Source organism: Pelophylax lessonae (genome assembly GCF_965119305.1).
Source record: "Pelophylax lessonae genome assembly, chromosome: 8".
NCBI lineage: Eukaryota > Metazoa > Chordata > Amphibia > Anura > Ranidae > Pelophylax > Pelophylax lessonae.
In genome coordinates this window covers 52,936,088-52,961,594 of record NC_138775.1, presented here as the reverse complement: position 1 = coordinate 52,961,594, position 25,507 = coordinate 52,936,088, and the positions used below count along the sequence as shown (strand labels likewise).

The 25,507-nt window shown below is 44.6% G+C and overlaps 1 protein-coding gene across 3 annotated transcripts in view; it reads right to left on the bottom strand.

Moving 5' to 3' along the window:
- Positions 1-25,507, bottom strand: part of ATXN7 (ataxin 7) — a 213,729-nt gene that overhangs the window by 54,140 nt on the left and 134,082 nt on the right. The window contains exon 1 of one of the 3 annotated variants that reach the window (XM_082265408.1): positions 12,247-12,363. The exons of the other annotated variants lie outside the window; for them this stretch is intronic. Coding sequence (XP_082121534.1) covers positions 12,247-12,262 — 16 coding nt within the window. The 5' untranslated portion in view covers positions 12,263-12,363. Of the gene's footprint in view, positions 1-12,246; positions 12,364-25,507 lie in introns of those variants that run through there. 3 annotated transcript variants of the gene reach the window in all.

The window sequence follows — 25,507 nt, the reverse complement described above, 5'->3', positions numbered from 1 at the left end:
CAGCTACTGCATTCATCATCTTCGAATGCTAAAATCGAATCAAATGCAAATATATGTGTGTGTTCTGTGGTTTCAGCATTGCACTCTCACTCTCAATCACACAAAATGCAGCAAGAAAAAGGCTGCAAATACGGAATCTTTTGATAAGAGGATGGTGTCCCGCCTGCAAAAAAAAAAAAAAAAAACCCCGGATTAACTAAAATTTTGACTTTAGTACAGATGCTGTCTAGCACTAGCAGTTTACTGATTTGATGCTTGGAGATGCATTATAACTTTATCCCTATTTATAAGGCAATGTTAGTAAATATAAATTATGAAAAAAAAAAAACACACCTGTGTGATTGGGGTATCTTGGAAGCAGCCAATCTACTCCTGCTGCGGTGCGAGACATCGCATTTAATTTGCACAGGAATCACAGCACATTCCTGTGCAAATTACATGCGGTGCATCTCTGGGGTATGATTTGCCATGGATTTTTACGGCTCAAATCGCACCACATTCGCACCAAACTTGTGCAGGACCCTTTTTTGTCCGCACCAGAATAGGATGGCATGGGTGTGAACAGATGATGAAATCTGCTGCAGTTTGCAAACCGATTGCTGAGTGTATGGCGAGTTAATGACAATTGGTTCACATGGACAAGTTGCACTTTAGCCTGGGTTCACACTAGATACGTTGTGAATTCGCTGCAGATTTGGCACCGTATCTAAATCGCAACACGTGCATACAAAGAGATTGCGGAGTATATGTTAACGACACCCCGCAATCAGTTTGGAGAACGCAGCGAGATTTGCAGAATCTGCACCCATGCGATCTGATTCTGGCGTGGACAAACAAGGGTCCTGCGGACCAGTGTGGTGCGAATGCAGTGTGTTTTGAGCCATACAAATCCATGACTTCATCTGCACCCCAGAGACACTGCATGTAATTTGCACAGGAATGTGCTGCAATTCCTGTGCGGATTACATGCGGTGTCCCGCACCGCAACAGTGTGAACCCGGCTTAGATGTGGAGCCGAATTCGCTGTGAATTCGCACCGCATCTAGTGTGAACCCAGGCTCAAGCTTGTGACTCTGTGAATTTGTTTTGCTTCATGGATTCAGGGCCAGTATGTGGCATACGTGTTCATGAACAGCATCCATCAGTGCCAAATCTCACAGGAATTTCTGCTTTCCGAAAAACCCCCTTTAGGATACTTAAAACATGCTTAACAGCATTCTCTATTCAGCAATCCTAGAAAACCAAGTTTATCCATGGCTGTATGTTCGAGTTCAATAAAACAGAAACAAAGCCCTAGATTAGAACAGAAAAGTACTAAGATCCGGAAAGGCTGATACCTCCCGGCGAATTTAACACAACAAGCACGGCAAAAGCCAGGGAAGAAGAGGAGAAAGCGGACGGATCTTGCAATGAGTAACAATCCCCTGGCTGTCAGCTTAAAAAAGAAAGCTTGATGAAATATTCTAATGCAGGTCCATCTTTAAACCTGAAAAGTCACGCTTTGGGTCTCCTGAAGAACCACTGGAGTGGAGTGGCTGTTCAAAGCAACCAATCGTGAGCTGGATTTTGCGGACTATGATGGGAAACGCTCTTTTCCTCTTCCAGCCCTTATAATACCCATACTCAAAGCGGAGTTCCATCCAAAACATGGAACTTCCGCTATTTCGCTCCCCCCCTCCGGTGCCACATTTGGCACCTTTCAGGGGGGGGGGGGGAGGAGGGAATGGGTACCCGTTTTTGACAGGTACCCCTTCCCCTCTTCCGGGACACGGGCCACGACGTAGTGTCCCGGAAGTTCGGCCCCCTGCTCCTTCCCCCTGCCGCTGAGCCAATAGGAATGCGCAGTGTGCTTCGCGCATGCGCAGTAGGGACCTGTCCGTGAAGCCACAAGGCTTCACTGCCGGGGTTCCTTTTCCCAGAATGGCGACGGCAGCACCCGGGAGCCGATACCCAAATCGGCTTTGGGTGTCGACATCTCTGGACTCCAGGACAGGTAAAGCCTCGTACACACGCACCGATTGTTGGCCGACCGATCGGCCGTCTTTTGTCCAGTGTTGTTGTGTAGGTTGAAATGTGCTCTAGACTGCACACAAATTTTGTCGGCCAACAACAACCAACTGCAGAAGTGATGTCATGTTCTGGTCTACTTTCCGTGTTTTTTCTTCTCTGAGCATGCCCAGTCTTGCTCAACTGATTTTTGTCTGCCGAAATCTGTACTGACTGAGGAACAATCGGCCGTTCTGGTGACGGCCAACAAAAATTTTATAGCATGCACACCAGATTTTGTTCGGCCGAAAAGTCGCAGTCGGTTGTCAGAAGCATCATACTAACAATCGGCCGATCGGGCGGTGGCCGAAAATTCACGGCCAACAATTGGTACGTGTGTACGAGGCTTTAGTGTCCTAATATTAAAAGTCAGCAGCTACAGTTTGTGTAGCTGCTGACTTTAGATTTTTTTTTAGGGGGAAGGTGGAACACCTCTTTAAAAATGTCATTTGACTGATATTTAAAGTACAGCTAAAGGAAAAACATTTTTTTTCTTCATTTTTGGTAGGAGTAAAGAAAGGTAATAGCCCCTGTAAGGTTATTTTTTCCATCTGCTTCCATTGGGGAGATTTCCCTTCACTTTCTGTCCCATCGCCAAAATAAAAAATAAATAGAAAATCCCTCCAATGCGAGGGAATCCCTGGTTGTCACCAGAACCAGGGATCCCACTGGAGGAATTCCCCCCCCTATTCCTGTTCTTGTGATAACCCAAACTTTACGATTTTGGGATTTTCAGATGAAAACAGTTAAATAGACATGACAAATAGAGATGGTGAATACCCCTAATGGGGCCACAGACAGCAATAAAAAATCAATAGATGTTCTAATTTCACTCCACTCTGGCGAAAACAAAAAAGTTGTGCCTTCAGTTAAACTTTTAACTCCTTTTTTGTTTGTTTGTTGGTTTTGGTTGGCAGACAAAAATGTGATGAGCAAGACTGAGCATGCTCAGAGAAGAAAAAACACACGAAAAGTAAACCAGAACATGACATCACTTCTGCAGTTGGTTGTTGTTGGCCGACAAAATCCATGTGCAGTCTAGAGCACATTTCAACCAACACAACAACACTGGACAAAAGACGGCCGATCGGTCGACCAACAATCGGTGCGTGTGTACGAGGCATTACAGCCCGACACTTCTGGAGAATAAAAGCAAACCAAAAATTAATTACAACCAAACAGTAGTGTAGACTTCAATTACTCCAATTGCCCACTGGCGACTGGTTCTCTTTAAAATATGCATGGGTAATAGCAGAGAGAATATTAAATGGCTGCCAGCCATTGCGTAATAAAATGCCACACAAGAAGCAATTAACAGCTAATCACAGTCTTATTACAGAGGCACCAAATGCTGAAGTCAATTATAAAGGCCTAGTTCACTATTTCATTGTGTAAATGTGCAAATACAGGAAACGGTTAGCTGATTGTTACACTGAACTCTATTATGCAAGCTGAGGTGTCATTCAGGTTCTGTGGTCCTCGAAGAAGACACTCGTTTGCAAAAACAACCAACGCTAAAGCAGGATATGAGGAGCCTTGGCCATAAAAACATGGCTGTGGCAAAGCATAGAATACCACAAAATGGGACAGAAAGACACACATTAAAGTGTATGCTACTCTAAATGTTTTTTTCTACAACCCTAATTCTAAAAAAAAGTTGGGGCGCGGTGTAAAATCTACATAAAAACAGAAAGCAATTATTTACAAATCTCAAACCCAAATTTTAAGCACAACAGAAAACACATCAAATGGTCAAACAGAGAATGTACCATTGTTAGGAAATAAGAAGGTCATTTTGAAACTGCTGGCAGCAAACAGGTCTCAAAAAAATTGGCTTGGGGCCTTTTTTTAGCACGGTGTAGCATCTCCTCAACAAGGAGACCAGTTGCTGGAGTTTTGGGAGACGAATGTTGTCCCATTCTTGCCCTATAAAGAATTCCAACAGCTCAACTGTTCTGGGTCCTCTGGATCACATTTTTTCATTTTATAAAAGCATCAAATATTTTCGATTGGTAACAAGTCTGGACTGCAAGAAGGCCAGTTGAACACCCGGACTCTAATGCCCCGTACACACGCGTCGAAAATTGGCAGGGAATTTTCGGCCAACGTCCGATCTGCCGATTTTCGGCTTGTTAGTATGATGCTTCCGACAACCAACTCCGACTTTTCGGCCGAAAAAAATCTGGTGTGCAGGCTATAACATTTTTGTTGGCCGTCAACACAACGGCTGATTTTCGTGCAGTCAGTACAGATTTCGACAGGGAAAAATATGATGAGCAAGTCTGGGCATGCTCAGTGAAGAAAAAACACAAAGAAAACTAACCAACACATGACATCACTTCTGAAGTAGAATTTTGTTGGCTGAGAAAATTTGTGTGCTGTCTAGGCACATTCCAACCAACAAAACACAACTTGGACAAAAGTCGGACGATTGGTCGGCCGATAATCGTTGTGCGTGTACGAGGCTTAATACTATGAAGCCATGGATGTTCTCATAGATGCAGTATCGTTTAGCATTGTCCTGCTGAAATAGGCTTTCCATGAAAATGCATTGTCTGGATGGAAGCATATGCTGCTCTAAAACCTGGATACTGATAGTGCCTTTCCAGATGTGCAAGCTGCCCATTCCATACGTACTAATGCCATACCATCAGAGATGCAGGCTTGTGAACGTAGCTTAGCCCCAACAATGAAAACAAATGCAGCTACCTAAGGACAAGCAGCAATTTGTTTCTTTATCCCCTTTTAGTCCTTTTTAAATCGTTTTTAAATTCCAGAAGACACACACTGCTTGTGTCACATTGTCCCCTCTTTGAAGAAGAGGAACTGTCCATTGTAGTTTCGTCAGAAAGCAACACTTCTGGGAGTCTCCTGCGTCCATCACTGCTCTTACTGGTTCCTCCTTCCAACCTCTTCATAACTATAGGGAACAGTAGTCACATGGAGGACCACAGTGGTGGACACAGGAGGTTGATTTCTAAAGAACCTTATGCTGGCCATACACAAAAATGCTTTGAACATTTGATGAATGGACAAATGTTGTTTGAAATTGGTCTCTTGCTTTTAACATTCAATTTTAAAATGAATGCAATTTCTGAGCGATAACCACATACACTGCCCGAAAATTCCTTAGATCGAGAAAAATCAGTTTTTAACGTACATTGCTGGACAGGTTGATTCGGTTTGTTAGCAGACTGGTCGGTAAGTATAGTTTGTTAGGGCCGGTTGTTCTCACGCACCTCATTCAAAGTCTCAACCTTTTTTCCTTAATTTCCATCATAGGGATGGCGACACATTGCTAAATCCAGCTTGTGTCTCATTTAAAGTCCCAAACTGCCTTTACTTTACATTTCTCATCAGCAAAGCATTTTCTGAGCCTTTTGCTGGCCATACACGAAAATTCTTTAAACATTTGATGAATGGAAAAATGTAATTCGAAAATGGTCTTCTGCTTTTAAAGAGGAAGTAAACCCTCCTCTGTAACTTGTACCTATAGGTAAGCCTATATTAAGGCTTACCTATAAGTACTGTAAATATCTCCTAAACATGTACCGTTTAGGAGATATTTACCTTACATGCAGCCAGTGATGTCACTGGCGCATGCGCTCTGAAGGAACGGCCGCTCGTGCCGTTCCTTCAGAGCTCCACGCCGTGACCGTCAGCTCCCGCGTGCGTGGGAGTGACGTCACCGCGGCTCCGGCCAATCACTAGCCTGTGAGGGTCTAGGGAGCGAGCGCGCGCCCCTGGAGGCGCGCTCCCGTGCGGTCACGGACCCCCCCCGCGCGTGTGCCCGGCAGACCCGATGTCCGCCGGTCACTTGGTGATCGCCGGTGGAGAGGGAGAATGTAACCAAGCCGCCTGTCATTCTCCCCTGTGTAGGAATAGTGATCATACGGTTCTACTATGTAGGATCGTTGATCAGTGTTCCTACACCTCAAGCCACAGCCAATCACAGTTAGAATCACGCCCCTGGGGACACACAACCCCTCCCTCTCAAAAAAAGTTAACCCCTTCACTGCCAGTGTAATTCTACAGTAACAGTGCATATGTATAGCACTGATTACTGTAGTAATGTCACTGGTAACCCCAAAAGTGTCAAAAATGTCAGTCAAGGGTCCGATCTGTCCGCCGCAATAGCACAAAAAAAAAAAAAAAAATAAATCGCAGATCGCCGCCATTACGTTTAAAAAAAAAAATTACAAAAATCTTTCCCTTTGTTAGTTAAAGCGATAACTTTTGCGCAAAACCAATCAAAATACGCTTTTTGCAATTTTTTTTTACCAAACATATGTAGCAGAAAACAAAATTGGCCGAAAATGTAAAAAAATTTTGATTTTTAAATTTTTTTTGGGGAATTTCATATAAAAAAAAATGTGAAAAATATTTTTGCAAAATTGACGCTCTTTTTTTGTTTATAGCGCATGATCAAAAAAAAAAAAAAAAAAATCGCAGAGGTGATCAAATACCGCCAAAAGAAAGCTCTGTTTGTGGGAAAAAAGAACGTCAATTTAGTTTGGGTACAGCTTCGCACGACCGTGCAATTGTCCGTTAAAGTCACGCAGTGCCGAATCGCAAACTAGGCCCTGGTCAGGAAGGGGGTAAAATCTTCCGGGGCTTAAGTGGTTAAATAAGGACATGTGTTCCAGTGTGTTTTTCAGGCCTTTTACAACGTCCCAGTACAGTCCAGTGCAGAAAAAATGCAGCATTTACAACTTTTTTTTACTGGAACTGCAAGCACTGGTGGGAACTATACCATTAGAAACCATATAACCTACTTTCAATGCGTTTTTGATGCAGAAAAAAGAATGCACTGGACTGCATATGGTGTGAACTAGCCCTCAATAATCTTGAAGAGGGTTTATCCCTTCTTCACTATGATAAAAAAAAAAAAAAAAAAAAAGGATATTTAACATAATATATATTTTTTCCATACATACACTTTTTTTTTTTTTTTTTTTTTTAATTATTATTTCTACGTTTTCTGTACCATATTTCCTATTTCTTGAATGGCGATACATATACAGATTCTTCTAGAGGTTATCTGTTTTTACAGCAACCACTTTCCAGCTGTTGAGATAAAAATCTTAGCAACACAAAGTGTAGTGTTTTTATTCAGGCTGTTAAATACACACTGACGGGAACAATAAGGTCTCATTTACACAACCAGGGGAGGCAGAAATAAACAGTTGAGCTGCAGTTTTACCACTGTCCCAGCTGCAAGTTAATATAACCAGCTGCCATGTTAATACACATTGCTGTGATAGCAGCGTGGCAATAATGATATTACAGATCACATTCGGAAAAGCAATTCATACAAACGAATGAGGCCTCACTGCAAAGGTGTGTAATGCATGTAGTTAGGGTGCGGTGCTGCGGGCTGTCAAGGGTTAAAACATGCTTTCATGTGCTAAAATTTAGCCTCCAAGCCGTCTATCAAAAATATATCAACCATGGATCAGTTTTCACAAAGGTGGGAATGACAGCCACATATGTAAGCGAGCCTTTAGATACAACCATTGTACAGCACTACTATAGAGAAAACAGTCTGTACCCCAGGTACATAAATGCAGGGTTCATACACATTTTCACCAATAAAATTCCATGACTTTTCCATGACTTCACGTAAATATTCATGACCTAATGTTTCATGAAATGTCTATGTATACATGTTAAATAAGAAGAAAATTTATGTCACAACCAGCATATTTTTACTAAAATAAATGACAATCTTTGTAGTGTACAGTACCTCGGCAGTTAGGGTTTCGTTTCTGGATACAGCGTGACTCAAAATGGTCCCTTGTTTTACAGTGGATGAGATGGAAGCACCCCTGCCGCAGCTGGGAGCCGGTATCACTTCAGGCGCACGGTTGAAAAAGCCAGCGATTGGATTGGAAGCTGTCAAGCACGCAGCTGCAGACTGGTGCTTTGCACCTTTAGCATGGCTAGACAGCGCTGCCTCTCCCATGTTTGAAATGTCAAACGTTTTACGACACACACTGTACATTTAGCGGACATGATACAGGAGGTGGTCAGAGGCTGCGGACATGATACAGGAGGTGGTCAGAGGCTGCGGACATGATACAGGAGGTGGTCAGAGGCTGCGGACATGATACAGGAGGTGGTCAGAGGCTGCGGACATGATACAGGAGGTGGTCAGAGGCTGCGGACATGATACAGGAGGTGGTCAGAGGCTGCGGACATGATACAGGAGGTGGTCAGAGGCTGCGGACATGATACAGGAGGTGGTCAGCGGCTGCGGACATGATACAGGAGGTGGTCAGAGGCTGCGGACATGATACAGGAGGTGGTCAGCGGCTGCGGACATGATACAGGAGGTGGTCAGCGGCTGCGGACATGATACAGGAGGTGGTCAGAGGCTGCGGACATGATACAGGAGGTGGTCAGAGGCTGCGGACATGATACAGGAGTCGGTCAGAGGCTGCGGACATGATACAGGAGGTGGTCAGAGGCTGCGGACATGATACAGGAGGTGGTCAGCGGCTGCGGACATGATACAGGAGGTGGTCAGAGGCTGCGGACATGATACAGGAGGTGGTCAGAGGCTGCGGACATGATACAGGAGTCGGTCAGAGGCTGTGGACATGATACAGGAGGTGGTCAGAGGCTGTGGACATGATACAGGAGAAGGTCAGAGGCTGCGGACATGATACAGGAGAAGGTCAGCGGCTGCGGACATGATACAGGAGGTGGTCAGAGGCTGCGGACATGATACAGGAGGTGGTCAGAGGCTGCGGACATGATACAGGAGAAGGTTAGCGGCTGCGGACATGATACAGGAGGTGGTCAGAGGCTGCGGACATGATACAGGAGGTGGTCAGAGGCTGCGGACATGATACAGGAGGTGGTCAGAGGCTGCGGACATGATACAGGAGGTGGTCAGAGGCTGTGGACATGATACAGGAGAAGGTCAGAGGCTGCGGACATGATAAAGGAGAACGTCAGCGGCTGCGGACATGATACAGGAGGTGGTCAGAGGCTGCAGACATCACAAGTAGGTGTCCTTCCGGGTCCACAGTTTGCCCTACTGTCAGTCACTGGCCAGCAGCAGCCGAGGAGATGATCGTGAACCAATAACTGGTAGCGGGGAGGGCCACCTCCTGTATCATGTCCGAAACGGTTACCGCCCCCTTCCGCGTCATCATCACGTTCATGCGGCCGGCCCACCCTCCAGTGACGCTTCCGCTGCCTGTGATTGGTTTGTTATCTCCCGGCTGTTATTGCTGCTGCTGGCCAGTCACAGTGTCTCCAGGCAAACCACAGCCGGCCCTCCCCGCTGCCAGTGATTGGTTCACGATTATCTCCTCGGCTGCTGCTGACCAGTGACAGCACACGGGCATACCGCGGACCCGGAAGGCAAAGTAAATAGTATGTGGCACTGGCAATAAAACATTACGGAATAAAATAATAAATTAAACTAATTAAGCATCCGCTCCTCCCCAGTATATATTTCCATGACTTTTCCAAAACCTTAGTGGAATCCTAAGTTTCCATGACCTTTCCAGGCCTGGAAAGTGTCATCTCCAAATTCCAAAACCTTTCCAGGTTTTCAAGGACCGTACGAACCCTGTAAATGGTACAAACTACACACGGATTTGTACATGAATCCAATTAATTTCACACACATCTAGAAAATGTTAGAAATTTGACTCCACTGTTCCTGAAGCTCAGTTTCAGGCAGACATAAAATGCAGGAATCTCTGAAATCAGGTACACAGAAGTACATGTATCTTTTATTTAATGCAAGCACCATCTATACCTCTGACCCAATATCAGCCTATTGCAGTCTCTGTACAGAGATCAGAGACAGTGAAGTATTACAATGAGCCAATCAGGTGGTTTGTAATGCAAGAAGCATGCCTAGGGGAGCTGTGCTTCTCCTTTCACTTCCCAATCACAGGGTAAGAATGGGAGGAGCCCTGAAAGTGAAAATGGAAGCGCAGCACAGAAAGATCAGGCCTCCTCCCCTGCCGGACAGAGCTGTGCAACTCTCAGGACTGGATGGACAAAAATCTTTACAGGTAAAACAGCCATTTCCTCTGTGAATTTAGAGGTTTGTCTGGTGTTTGGCATTACAATATGCTGGGTATACAAATCCCAGCTATAGACTTGAAGACCAACCCAGGATAGTAGTGCAACAAAAGTCAATATAAAAAGCATTCAGAAGAGATGTCTTGATGAAGCCTTATTGAGCTTAAAGTGGGTGTAAATATAATGCAGTGCATACTATAGTGAAAGGATTGGCCTTGGGTGATACACATAGAAGAAACAAAGCTTCCTACATAAGTTGTACCTGTTTATCAGCATCTTCTCTTCTCGAAATCTGTTTAAACTGCTTGCTTTAAAGCTTGTCAGAGTTCAGAAAAAAGGGGGCACTGAAGGACAGCTGAAATTACATTCTAGTTCAGTGGGGAGAGCTTCGAGAGCTGATTGGAGGAGAGGGGAGAGAGGGGACAACCGCCCCCCCCCCCCCCATTCCCTTCACACAGCAAAAGAGCTTTGGCTGTTAATAAGCTGGCGATCCCTCCCCTGCCAACTCTCTTTTCTTGGTGTCAGGAAAACTTCTCATAAGTGTAGGGCCGGGACAAGGGGTGGGCAAGAGACGGCTGCCCTTGACACAATGGTTTATTGCAGGGATGTGGGCACCCTGGCCCCAACCCTAAGGGAAGGTAGGGGTGTAGTTTGGCATCTTTGTCCTGGGCGCTGGATGGTCTTGTCCCGGCACTGCATTGGTGACTTAGTGGCACTTAGTGCTCTTATTTGAGACAAGTACATAATATAGAGGGATACGCTTTGTTCATATTTCATGTCTGAGGTTTACAACCACTTTAAAAGCAACAGAATAAGTAACAGAGATTTTGGCATTTATATACCAATTAAAATGGTTTATTGTTTAGTGACTGGTTGAACATCATTCGATGCAAGCTGCAACCCATCATCATTAGGCCCCGTTCACACTGGGGCGACCTGTCAGGCGACCTGGTCGCCTGACAGGTCGCCGTAGGTCGCCTGCCATAGAGAAGCTGTGGACCCGTTCTAATAGGAGCGACACAAGTCGCTCCGACTTAGAAAAAGGCTCCGGAGCTTCTTTGGGGCAACCCGGAGCGACTTGCATAGACTTCAATGTTATGAAGTCCGTGCCGGCCGCTCCAAGGTCGCGGTGCGAGCAGCGCGCCGCAACCTCTGAGGTCGCCCCGGCAAGTAGCGTCGCCCCAGTGTGAACGGGGCCTCCATGTCACAATATTTTATATGTAATATGTTTAAAATTAGAGCACAAGTGGTAGCGCAGGAGTTTTACACGATTACCAATTAAAATATGTTAAAGGACTATTCAGTACATCTCTGCACAAACACACATTTTTCAATGTGTCTCAAAAAAAACAAAAAAAAAACACTGCAATTACTGACAAATAACTGTTGAATCTTTCAGAAATCCAGTGAGCTCCTAACTTCCTGTAGGAGGCTGACAACTCTGCAAGAGTGGCACTTAAAATCTCAAGCAGAGTTGTCAGCTCTCCTGTGGACTACAGAACCCCTCCTCCTTACATGAGGACAGGGGCAGGTGCAGTAGAACCACAGCCCACCCTTCAGGGCATTCAGAAGGATACGAACAACACTACTTAAGCCCCAAAAATGTCACTGGCTCCTTATCTGAACACTATTTTGGATCCCAGAAATATGGCTGTCCCTAATACAATCTACAGCCATTTTAGTATAAGAATATTTAATATTTGCATAACCCCTACCTAGGGCCTACCTAAGGCAAACAGCCCACGGGCCCAACAACTCATCAATCGCCTTAAACCTGGTTGCTAGCAAACGTCGTTCATTGACGTTAATAGGAAACACAACTCCTACATCAGCTTTTGAACTTTGGCCAAGCTTACTCAAATGACATTTTCAGAATCGCTTATGTGGCCCGCTTGCAAGCTCTTAATCCCTCGTTTACCAGATTATCCACTTTGATCAACTCGAAGCTAGAGAGACAACTTTAAACACACTGCAAGTCTCCATCCCGACAAGACGGCGTTAATGAAGAAACACGGCGGACAGCGGAAAAATAAAAAAAAAGAGCGGAGGGGACAGGAAAGATGGCATGCAACATGACAACAGAGATGAAAGCATGTAGATACATTTGTTTCCTGCAGTTCCGTGTTGTGCTAGAAGCACAGCCATACCCACCTTCTGCAAAGTCCATGCAGAGCTGGGCTTGCAGCCAATTCCAGCCTTGTGTTAGAGAGGAGCGGAAAAAAAAAAATACACACACCCTCCCCACAGCACGGTGCGTGATCAACCCTTTGTAGCAGCTTCCATTCACATATTTTCTCTGTGTTCCGTTGCACACTCTGTTCCTGACAAGTAAGACCTTGCTGTCATGCTTTGGGGACTACCCACACACTCCTGCCTGGGCTCCATATTTGTGCTTATGTAACATTTGCCAGTATTGTAAAGTGAAAATCAGGCACACACAGGTCCTGGCAGATAAAGAGGAAAGAGAAAAAAAAAAAAAGAAGAAGAGGGAGGGAGGAGGTGGAAAAACGAAAACAAGGGGGTGTGGCGTTCAGGTTTTTTTTTTTTTTTAAACCCAACAGTTGGGAGCTGCGGGGTGATTCTCTTTGAAAGCAAACAAGCTGGAATCACAGAATGGGAGGTTAATTGTGACAGTTAATAGACCGCGGGAATGAGCAGGAATTTTTATGCAGACGACCGTGCCAAATATTTTCAGGTTTGCATGCTGCCAACCCGTAAAGTGCAGTCGGAAAATGCAGGAAATGACAGCCCAAATTTTACTGTAATACTTAAAGTGGAACTAAAGTGACAAATAAAAAAAATAAAGAGCAGGCTGCCTTTTATTGTAGAAGAGGCATGCTTTGTCTGTTCTGCAACAAAAACAAACTTGCATGCCAGTCTGAAATCTTATTTAAAATGTACACTGAGCTTTGCATGTATGGGAATTGCGTCATTTCCCTGGCGGGCCAATCAAGACAGTCGAAAACCTTGTTCCTGAAAGAAGTTGGCACTGGTGAGGGAGATTGCAGATGTTGCATTGCTGGATCTATTTGTGGACTTCTGTTTCGTTTTAAGGATTCCAGTGTGGGTTCCCGTATCGCATGTCACTTGCAGGCAGTTCACACTGCTCTCTGCCAACCGCTGCGGGTGTCAAAAGTTAATGAAACCCAGATCGCTTTGCAGATTGCAGTGCGAACTGTGAAATGGTACATCCATGTGATCCGCTTCTAGTGCGGACCAAAAAAAGGGTCCCGCACCTGCAAACTGTATGGCTGAATTTGCATCGCAAAGACATCCCATGTGATCTGATCTGCACAGCAATGTGGTGCGAATAATATGCAATGCGTCATCGCACAAGTGTGAACCCAGCCTAAAACCAAACTCCAGGCAAACTGCTACATATAGGAATTGATTTATTAAAACTGGAGAGTGCAAAATCTGGTGAAGCTGTGCATGGTAGCCAATCAGCTTCTAACTTTAGCTTGCTCAATTAAGCTTTGACAATAAAACCCTGGAAGTGGATTGGTTTCTATGCAGAGCTACACCAGATTTTGCACTCTCCAGTTTTAGTAAATCAACTCCACAGATTACAAAAACATTTAGGAGAGGTTTTATTTTCTAAATTATTGGTCTACCAGGGCGGGAGATCTGATTTTTCTCTGCTACAGTTAGACAACACCCATAGGCCTTGTCCTTCGAGCAGCCTTTGAATGGACAGAGAAAAGAGAAGTCGCACAGCGAGTGCATCGGTCACTCTGCTCTCTTCTCCTATAAGCATGCCCCTTGCACTACAGTGTAACTGACTGGTTCCTTGTGCTGCCCCCCTCTATTCTGAGCTCTGCTGTACAAGGCATCGCAAAAGGATAACACCAAGTCAAATTCTGGTGCCGCTTACTTTAATTACACACTATATATATATATATATATATATATATATATTTTTTTTTTTTTTAATAATATACAGAGTTTGATTAAATTGTCCCCCTCATGACTGCCAGGAGTTCCACTTTAGAGTGGACCTGTCTGTAAAGAAAACAGACAGACATTTTTACTGTAGGCACAAAGTACCTTTACTATAAATAAAATGGTTTTCAGTGTGCCTGATACTGGGAATATGCAACAGAGGCCTCAACTTTTGCTCTAACTTGGAGCAAATCACTACCTCCTGCTGTTCAATAACTCAGTGTAGCGCATAGGATTACTAAGTGGTGGCGGTGGGAAGACGGATAATAATGCAGAGATGGAACAGGCTCTCCGCATCAGGGAGCTCCCAGGGTACATAAACTTTGGGGAAGGGGTAATAAACGGACTTGTAGGTACCACATGGTAAAAGCCTCACGTTTGCTTGCCTTCTATACACTTATAAGGCTGCTTTAAAGTGATTAAAGCATACTGACCTGCTCTGTGCAATGGTTTTGTACAAAGCAGTCTAGATCCTTCTCTTCTCAGGTCCCCCACCAGCAATCCTGGCTCTTACATTGGTTGTCATTATGAAGAATGCCCTTTACGTTGGTCAGGATAAAGAATGCCCCTTACATTGGTGGTCAGTATGAAGAATGCCCCTTACATTGGTGGTCAGTATGAAGAATGCCCCTTACATTGGTGGTCAGTATGAAGAATGCCCCTTACATTGGTGGTCAGTATGAAGAATGCCCCTTACATTGGGTGTCATTATGAAGAATGCCCCTTACATTGGTGGTCAGTATGAAGAATGCCCCTTACATTGGTAGTCCGTATGGAGAATCTCTCTTTACACTGGGCCTTCGAACGCCAACTTTATACACAACTAAGAAGATCACTGGTGTCATGGTGCTGGATCTGGCAGGTGGCACTGGATACAAACTATGCTGGCACCGTAAAATAGAAGGTCAAATCAGCCACAGCACAAGGAACCCTCAGCAACCTCTGGAGGAACTCTGGTGATCAATTGTTGCCCTATTGAGATTCAAGCTGCAGTATGGACTCAAATAGTTGTGGACTAAATCAAGAACAGTACTTTTTGTCAAAACAACAAACGTAACAGAGGGCAACACTTTTAATGGCTAACTGCAGAGAAAATCATAGTGAGCTTTTAAGTGACATTACTTGTGTCCTCTGATCAGCCAGCAGAAGGAGCCTTGTGCCTTAAAAGCTTGCTATGATTCCCACTGCAATCAAAAAGCTTCACTCTATATTTGTGTTATGACAAAAAGTAGGATTCTAGACCTGCCAATCACAAATGCCCTTCCACAGTGCAGGTCACATCAACCTCAAGGAAAAAAACAGTACAGGCAAGATTATTATTTTTTTCTTTTAACATGAAACTTATATGATTGGCAACTCAAAGAAAAATTGAATTTGTCTTACTGTAAAATCCTCTGATGTTCATTAACAGACACCGCTCCAGAATCTTGTTGACCATTGGGTTATTGCTGCCCCCTACAGGATTTGGACACTAGGCAGGAAAAAGCTTTACCATGCCTATGGGGTAGTCCCAGGGGGTACACTTCCACTTCCTGCTTTAGGCATTCAGTTTTATTGCAAGCGGTGTCCAAAGAAAAAAGTAACTCAATAGAGGGGTGGGTGCATCCTTTTCTCGAACACCATAGAAAAGGATTTTACGGTAAGATAAAAATACAATTTTCTCTTTCGTTCATTGACGGACACAGCTCCAGAATCATTTTGACCATTGGGACGTCCGTGTCCCATTGGTCAAGCAGAGTCAAAACATGAGGGATGGGAAAAAACACAGCAGAAAAAAATTCCCCAAGGCTAAACCTAGCCAACCAGGTAACATGGAGCTCAACCAGGAACAACTGGATCTCACCTGAAAACAATACACCCTCAAAGAGGACCAAGTCCTCTCAAACAGCAGCCTGCAAAACTTTTCGTCCAAAAGCAGCATCCGCAGATGTCAACACAGGTCACCGCTTTGCAAACCTGTGTAACTGACGCCTTATGGAGGAAGGCACTAAGCGCCCACGTAGAATGCGCCTCAACAGTGAAAGGAGGAACCTGACCCTTGATTGAATAGGCCTGCACTACTGTCTGTCTGATCCATCTGGAAATGGTCGCAGCAGAGGCAGCCATCCCTTTGTGAGGTCCATTCGTAGGGACAAAAAGGGAGTCAAAACACTAAATGACTCGGTTGCCGCTAGGTACACCCCGATCGTCTGAACCACATCCAGAGAATGCAAGGCAATCTCCTTAGGATGCTTAGGCTTAGGACACAGGGAAGGCAACAGAATGTCTACATTTAGATGGAAACCAGACACGACCTTATGAAGGAACGACTGACAATTGAGAAGCACCACTATCTCTGTGAACCACCAAATAAGGTTAACTACAAGACAAAGCTGCCAGATCGGACACCTCTGTGGGCGGAAGTAAATCGCTACCAAAAAGGCGACCTTCTGAGACAATGTAAGCAGGGGAATCTCGCAAATATTTAAAAAAAGGCAGTTTCTGAAGAACCAAAAGCACCAAACTGAGGTCCCACTGAGGCAACGGGGACTGCACAGGTGGAGCAAAGTAGTGAACCCCTTGAACAAAGGGCGGACGAAGGAATGCATAGCCAAAGGACGTTAAAAGAAAATCGCCAAGGCTGAAACCTGGCCCTTGATGGTACCCAAGGCCAGGCGCTGTTCCACAAGGCTTTGGAGGAACGCCAAAATAACAGCCACCGAAAAGGAATGGGGAAAAACTCCCCCAGAGACTCACAGCACGCTAAGTACCACTTCCAGACGCAATGGTAAATCTTCCTAGGAGGTAGATTTCCTAGCTTTTAACAGCGTGGGTATCACGAGTCAGACAACTCCCTATCCTTCAGCACCTGGCTTTCAACAGCCAAGCTGTTAAAGCCAGCGACTGTAAAGCAGGATGGAAGATCAGCCCTTGGCCCAACAGGTCTTCCCTGTGAGGAAGTCAAAGGGACATCGGCGACCAGCAATACTAGGTCAACGTACTAAGACTGGCGAGGCCAGTCTCGAGCCACAAGAATGTCTGGAATTCCTTCAGCCTTGATCCTTCGCAGAAGTTTCAACAGAAGTTTTAGAGGGGGAAAAGGTGTATATCAGACGGTATTGCTCCCAAGGAGCCACCAGTGCGTCCGTGGCGTTGGCTAGAGGATCCCGACACCTTGCCACGAATCTCTGCACCTTCCTGTTGAGATGAGAGGCCAACAGATCCAGCTCGGGAGTTCCCTACCGCAGACACAGTTGATGAAACCCCTCCGGAGGAAGTGACCATTCTCCTTGGTCCAAGGCCTGTCGACTGAGGTCACCCGCCTGCCAATTTTCAATACCTGGAATATGCACAGCCGAGAGTGCTGGAATGAAATATAACACACAAATTAGAATGCCAGCTACTGCACGAGTTGCTAGGACACTTTTGGTGCCCCCTTGATCATTGACATATGCCACGGCCGTGGCATTTTTGCAATTAAATCCATACCGGACACCCCTGAAGACGAACCATCCTATGGGCCAGACAAAGTCTGCTCGCCCAAAGTTCCAGTACGTTGATTGGTAACCTAGACTCCTGCAGAGTCCAAACCCCCTGAGCACAGTCCCTGCCCAAAACACCTCCCCACCAGTAAAGGCTGGCATCCGTGGTGATCACTGTCCAGTACAGGGGAAGGAAGCCACCAAATCAGGGACTCTCGTAACCGGCTCAACAGAATCAGATTGACCAGAGACTGTGGACTCTTGTCCAACATAGCAAGAATCTCCCTTTGCAGAGGTCTCGTATGGAACTGTGAAAACGAAACCGCCTTGAAGGTAGACACCATCAGGCACAGCACCCACATGCAAGTCCGGAGAGACGAACGACTGCTTTACAACAGATATCAAATGGCATCCTGCAGCTTCTGGATCTTGTCCAGCGTCAAGTTGAGGCAGAGTCCAGAGTCAGACCCAGATAGTCCAACGTGGTGGACGGAACCAGAGCAGACTTCTGAAAAATCAGAATTCACCCAAACTCCTGCAGAGTCTGCACAGTGATGTCCAGGTTGTCCTGTAGAGCAGTCAGAGAGACTGCTCATAGAAGATGATCGTTCAGGTACCCCAGCACCGCAATCCCCCGCTGTCGCAAAACAATGCGAACATCGGGGCCAGCACTTTTGTGAACACCCGAGGGGCTGAGGCGAGACCAAATGGTAAAAGCGAAGAAAAAACACTGATGCCCGACATATATGGGGACATGAAGGTAGGCGTCCTTGATATCGATAGAGGCCAGAAGATCCCTTGATGAAGGGATGCCACTACCACATGAATGGATTCCATCCGTAATTTTTGTACCCGCACAAAGCCATTTAAGGCCTTGAGGTCCAGGATTGGAAGAACTTTGCCTTCCTTCCTGGGAACAGTAAATAGGTTTGAAAAAAAAAAACCCTGAAAACGTTCCGATTCCAAAACCGGTACAATGACCCCTTGTAAGAGCAGATCTTGCACCGCTCCAAGGAGACCTCACAGGCGATCTGGGGACAAACACAGGTTGGAAAGGAAGAACCTTGCCGGAGGGCAAAACAAACTCAATCTTGTGACGGTACCGAATCACCTCATTGACCCACCTGTCTTGAATCAAGGAGGTTCACAGGTCCGGAAAGAAGTGAATACATCCCCCATCCCAGATACAGGTGAGAGCGCCCCTTCAGGCAGAAGTCAGCTTATCCGCGGGTCTCCCACCACAGTCTCAAGAGCATGAAGGAGATTCCAGGAGACAGGCAGTTACTCTAGGGGAGCTGGACAGGGCCGTAGAAGGTCATTAACCCACCGGCAGGACCTGGATCTGCTCCTTTGTGCAAGGAGGAACAGGATGAGCACTGCCAGAACCCTACCAAAATGACCTCCAGCAGGCCATTGGTGCGATTGTCTCTGACCAAACAATCAGAAATAGACTTCATGAATGTGGCCTGAGGGCCCGACGTCCTCTAGTGGGCCCTGTGCTCACTACCTGGCACTGTGGAGCTTGATTGGCATTTGCCATTGAACAACAGAATTGTCAGGTCCGCCACTGGCTCCCTGTGCTTTTCACAAATGAGAGCAGGTTCACCCTGGGCACATGTGACAGATGTGAAAGGGTCTAGAGAAGCCGTGGAGAATGTTATGCTGCCTGTAACATCATTCAGCATGACGAGTTTGGTGGTGGTTCAGTGATGGTCTTTGGAGGCATATCTATGGAGGGACGCACAGACCTCTACAGGCTAGACAATGGCACCCTGACTGCCACTAGGTATCGGGATGAAATCCTTGGACCCACTGTCAGACCCTACATGCTGGTGCAGTGGGTTCTGGGTTCCTCCTGGTGCACAACAATGCCAATATTATTGAATGGCCACCACTCTTGCGTGACCTAATCCAATAGAACACCTGTGGGACATTATTGATGCCGCCAGGTTGCACCCAGTCTGTTCAGGAGCTCAGTGATACCCTGGTCCAGATCTGGGAGGAAATACCCCAGGAAACCATCTGTCGTCTCATTAGGAGCATGCCCCTAAGTTGTCAGGCATGCATACAAACACATGGGGCCATACAAACCACTGAGTACCATTTTGAGTTGCTGCAATAGAATTTAAATGAAATGGCCCGATTCATTGTTTTTTTACTTTGATTTTAGGGGTGTCTTTGAATTTAGCCCTCTGTAGGTTGATCATTTTCATTTCCTTTAAAGGATGTGGCTTCCTTCTGTTCCTAACACAATACCCAGTCTATAACAGTGTAGATATCCAGAATTATATTTTTCCCCTTTTTCTGATGTGTTTTCAAAGTGTTCCTTTCATTTTTTTGAGCAGTATATAAACGAGGGTTTACAACCCCTTGGGAGTTTGAACAACTAAAAATTGCATACTACACATTGCATACTAGAGTTTGGGTGCTCCCACCATACCCAGCAGAGACTTGGAAATAAGTTATAAAGAGCGGCATTGAAAGGTAGTTAGCCTGTACTTATGGACTTCATTCTAACCTTCAAAAAAGCAAACTTGTACCTGATCAATATTAAGAGATCTACTTTCAATAAAAAACCCACACACCTAAACAATACACTCTAGTCTCGCATTCAGTCCTACACACCTGCACAGGCTCCTTCCTCTCCTTTACTGAAATTGCTTCATCTGATTTCCCTGCACACTGAGCTTCTCACAGTGCTCACTGGAAGCTGCAGCATGTCAAATAGAGCCAGCCTCATTTCCTTGCTAAAAACTTCCAGCATCATCTATTCCTTTCCTTCCCATTCTGGCTGAATGAATGGGCATTACCTAGGGCAGTCTGTGTGGAAATACTGCCTGCCAAGAATGCCCACTCCTCCATCCAGACATCCATCAAGAAATGTTGATGACCCTTGCATAGTAACTACTCTTTAGGCCCAAGGCTCTTGAGAGAGTACGGAGGCAGGGTTCAGTGGTATTCAGGAAGCTATGTACAGCCACGATGGTCCCTTCCCACTAGCCATGATCTGTCTGCACTGCACAGAGAAGCACAGATTGCATTAGTCTAAAAAAAAGGTATGGAAAGGTTTTAATTTAAAAAATGTAATTTCTATGTGGATGAAGGGGGCACACTGAACAGAGGGATTATAATCAGATTAAACTACAGCTTTTTCAATTACTGAACACGAACACAAGAGTACAATATTCGAAATTCCTGCTGAATGTAAAGATTATGAATAGACTTAAACCCATCTAGATTCAAGTTCGCACATGTGAGACAATGTAAAGCAAAAATAAATACATAAAGTTGTACATAGGCAAGATGTGACTACAATTTCTGTTTGATGTTAAACTAGTACAAAGAGATCTCTAACATGTATGGCCATACCCTAACCTGGTGTAGTATACTCGGGTATAATGTACATCTGTGGGTGTTCTATATATTTTTGCTTTTATGTAATACAACTTTATTACTCTTACAGGGTGGCAGATATACCCCTATGATACAATATACAAAAGCTCCCAACAAAAAGCCATAACATGTCATATAGTAGCAATGGCAAAATGAATCACCTTAGAGATGATGATCACCGGGCAAGATCACCTCAATAGTATCACCAAATAATTAAGGAGTCATCATATTAATGCCTCGTACACACGCAACGATTATCGGCCGACCGATCGTTCGACTTTTGTCCAGAGTGTTGTTGTGTTGGTTGGAATGTGCCTAGACTGCACACGAATTTATTCGGCCAACAAAAATCTACTTCAGAAGTGATGTCATGTGATGGTTTACTTTCCGTGTGTTTTTTCTTCTCTGAGCATGCCCAGTCTTGCTCATCAGATTTTTGTCTGCCGAAATCTGTACTGACTGATGGGAAATCGGCCGTTGTGTTGACGGCCAACAAAAATTTTATAGCCTGCACACCAGATTTTTTTCGGTCGAAAAGTCGGAGTCGGTTGTCGAAAGCATCATACTAACAAGCCGAAAATCGGCCGATCGGACGTTGGCCGAAAATTCAAAGCCAATAATCGAAGCATCGGTGTACGAGGCATAAGTCTAAGTAAGGCCACACATGGCTCAGTAGTTAAGAGATGTGGTAGCTACAGAGCGCTTTGCAAATGCTTATATGTGGAATTGTTTACATGCTAAAAACAATTACTGCATGCCCAAGTACTGAATGCTCCCTTCCCTATGGGGGGAGTTTCATTACTTGTGCCACATTGCAGTGAGTTGGTTAGGAGACATCAGCAGTATGGTAGCATGTAACGTGTGTGAGATTTTGATATATTCCCATCAAGGGGCACAGATGGGGAAAAAGTCCCTTTAATATTCCAGCTCTTTTACCCCTGACCAGTCAGAACCCTCCATCATACTCTTAACAGAGGTGCGAGTGCAATAATCATCTCTCTTACCACCTGAAGGATGGACAGGACAAAGCTTGCAGCATGAACACGTTCCCAGGATATTGGCTCATGTACTGCACAGGCTTCTAAATGGGCAGAAATTATGTCTCAGTACAAACTACATAGATGCCTACCCATGTGCTATTCTATGCCAGCCTTGTACTGTTCCAATATGCCCTGCCTTAGGTCATCAGATAGAAGTACAGTATGTACTTCTGGCAGCACAACACAGAATAGAAAGTGAAAACAGAACGACAGGGCTCATGAAGATGCCGGTTGTAGTGGAGACAAAATGTACATCATCAGCTTATGACATAAAATGCAGAAAAAGTATATTTAAAAAAGTTCTGATAATAGTACTATATATATATATATATATATATATATATATATATATATATATATATATATATATATATATATACACACACACACACATATATTATATATATACACATACATACACACACACACACACACAATGCTATACAAATTGGGGAGGGGAGTTAAAGGTTTCACTTCAATATCAAACGTGATGGACGCAACATGAAGCACATCATGCAGATCTACATTAGATAGCCATTACTTCTCCACCTCATGAGGTTTCCTCAACACAGTCAATCTGTTCCTATGATAAAAAATTTACAATTAGACCACCATGCAGTTTATACAGCGGTAACATCGCGCAAACAAAATCGCGGGTCGCTTGACGCCCCAAAGAAGCTCTTGTACCTTTTTTGGCGTCACGCGACCCGCAATTTTGTTTGCGCGATGTTACCGCGATTCGGCAGGCGGAAATCGCTGCAACATCGCACAGCATTTGGGGTGCCACTGCAAATCAACGGCAATGCACAGGCGTCCCGCAATTTGCAATGATTACGGATCGCGGGCAGAACCACGGTGATTCTGCCCATGGTCCGCTACGCTAACATGTGAGCGTAGCCTAAAAAAAGGCCTGAAAAACACCCCCAAAAAACACCTGAAAACAATACGCTCAGGTGTGAATGGAACCTTAGAGACAGAAGTTAATTTCTTTGATCTAAAAGAACCAAATGATACTTTGTTTATAGTTATCTCCCAGCCTTAGCAATGTTGGTAAACATTTTGAAGGCGCTTTTTTTTTTTTTTTTGACAGCTGTGAGTGAGCAGAGAACGGCTCTGGACTGTATGAATGAGCCAGTTTAAGATCGCGAGAGGGTGAATCGAGATCGCAATTCTTTTACCATTATTCATGCAGCTCTAATAGAACACACAGAGAACATTTTTTTTTCACTATGTTCTGTTCACACTGCAACACACCATAAATGTGTGGTAGGTATCAGCTGATATATGGGCTGAAAATAGGTGCCGATAATGGCATGATGCGTCCCACTGACTTCAATGCAAAAAAACCCCGTCCCACTGACTTCAATGCAAAACCGCATCCCATTGACTTCAACGCAAAACCGCATCCCATTGACTTCAACGCAAAACCATGTTTAATGAAAAAATTGCCAGCCACATCAATTAAATCAAAAATGTTTAAAAAAAAAAAAAAAAAGTCTTTTGGTCAAGTGTATCCTGAATTTTTGGCTTCAGTTTAGGCAATGGAATTTCCATGTTGGTGCACCACTAATGTGCAGTGCTGCGAGGTGTGATAAAATAGAGACATGCTGCATTTTATCCCAGCATAGAGAAAGTGATCGCATATTGTACAGAAAAGCAAAACAAAATGCTGCTGTGCAGTGACATGAAGGAAGTGTGGACTTCAAATAAAGAGGACACACACACTAAAAAAAAAAAAAAAAAAAAATGTAGTGTGTGATACGCTGAAACGCACATACCACCGGCTCTCTGCAGCAGTGCCAACAGACCCTATGGCTGCACAAATTTATCCCAAAGCTAGCAAGTCAGCAACAAATAAATCAGAATAAAATTAGACGATCGCTGTAATTTTAACCACTAAGGTCAGGCCTTTTTCTGACATTTGTTGTTTACAAGTAAAAATCTGTATTTATTTTTACTAGAAAATTACGTAGAACCCCAAATAAATATATATATATATATATATATATATATATATATATATATATATATATATATATATACACACACACACAGTGGGTACGGAAAGTATTCAGACCCCCTTAAATTTTTCACTCTTTGTTATATTGCAGCCATTTGCTAAAATCATTTAGGTTCATTCTTCTTCCTCATGAATGTACACATAGCACCCCATACTGACAGAAAAACACAGAATTGTTGACACTGTTGCAGATTTATTAAAAAAGAAAAAACTGAAATATCACATGGTCCTAAGTATTCAGACCCTTTGCTCAGTATTTAGTAGAAGCCCCCTTTTCATCTAATACAGCCAGGAGTCTTTTTGGGAAAGATGCAACAAGTCTTTCACACCTGGATTTGGGGATCCTCTGCCATTCCTCCTTGCAGATCCTCTCCAGTTCTGTCAGGTTGGATGGTAAACGTTGGTGGACAGCCATTTTTAGGTCTCTCCAGAGATGCTCAATTGGGTTTAAGTCAGGGCTCTGGCTGGGCCATTCAAGAACAGTCACGGAGTTGTTGTGAAGCCACTCCTAGGGTCATTGTCTTGTTGGAAGGTAAACCTTCGGCCCAGTCTGAGGTCCAGAGCACTCTGGAGAAGGTTTTTGTCCAGGATATCCCTGTACTTGGCCGCATTCATCTTTCCCTCAATTGCAACCAGTCGTCCTGTCCCTGCAGCTGAAAAACAACCCCACAGCATGATGCTGCCACCACCATGCTTCACTGTTGGGACTGTATTGGACAAGTGATGAGCAGTGCCTGGTTTTCTCCACACATACCGCTTAGAATTGAGGCCAAAAAGTTCTATTGTGGTCTCATCAGACCAGAGAATCTTATTTCTCACCATCTTGGAGTCCTTCAGGTGTTCTTTAGCAAACTCCATGCGGGCTTTCATGTGTCTTACACTGAGGAGAGGCTTCCGTCGGGCCACTCTGCCATAAAGCCCCGACTGGTGGAGGGCTGCAGTGATGGTTGACTTTCTACAACTTTCTCCCATCTCCTGACTGCATCTCTGGAGCTCAGCCACAGTGATCTTTGGGTTCTTCTTTACCTCTCTCACAAAGGCTCTTCTCCCCCGATAGCTCAGTTTGGCCGGACGGCCAGCTCTAGGAAGGGTTCTGGTCGTCCCAAACGTCTTCCATTTGAGGATTATGGAGGCCACTGTGCTCTTAGGAACCTTAAGTGCAGCAGAAATCTTTTTGTAACCTTGGCCAGATCTGTGCCTTGCCACAATTCTGTCTCTGAGCTCTTCAGGCATTTCCTTTGACCTCATGATTCTCATTTGCTCTGACATGCATTGTGATCTGGAAGGTCTTATATAGACAGGTGTGTGGCTTTCCTAATCAAGTCCAATCAGTATAATCAAACACAGCTGGACTCAAATGAAGGTGTAGAACCATCTCAAGGATGATCAGAAGAAATGGAAAGCACCTGAGTTAAATCTGCAACAATGTCAACAATTCTGTGTTTTTCTGTCAGTATGGGGTGCTATGTGTACATTCATGAGGAAGAAGAATGAACTTAAATGATTTTAGCAAATGGCTGCAATATAACAAAGAGTGAAAAATGTAAGGGGGTCTG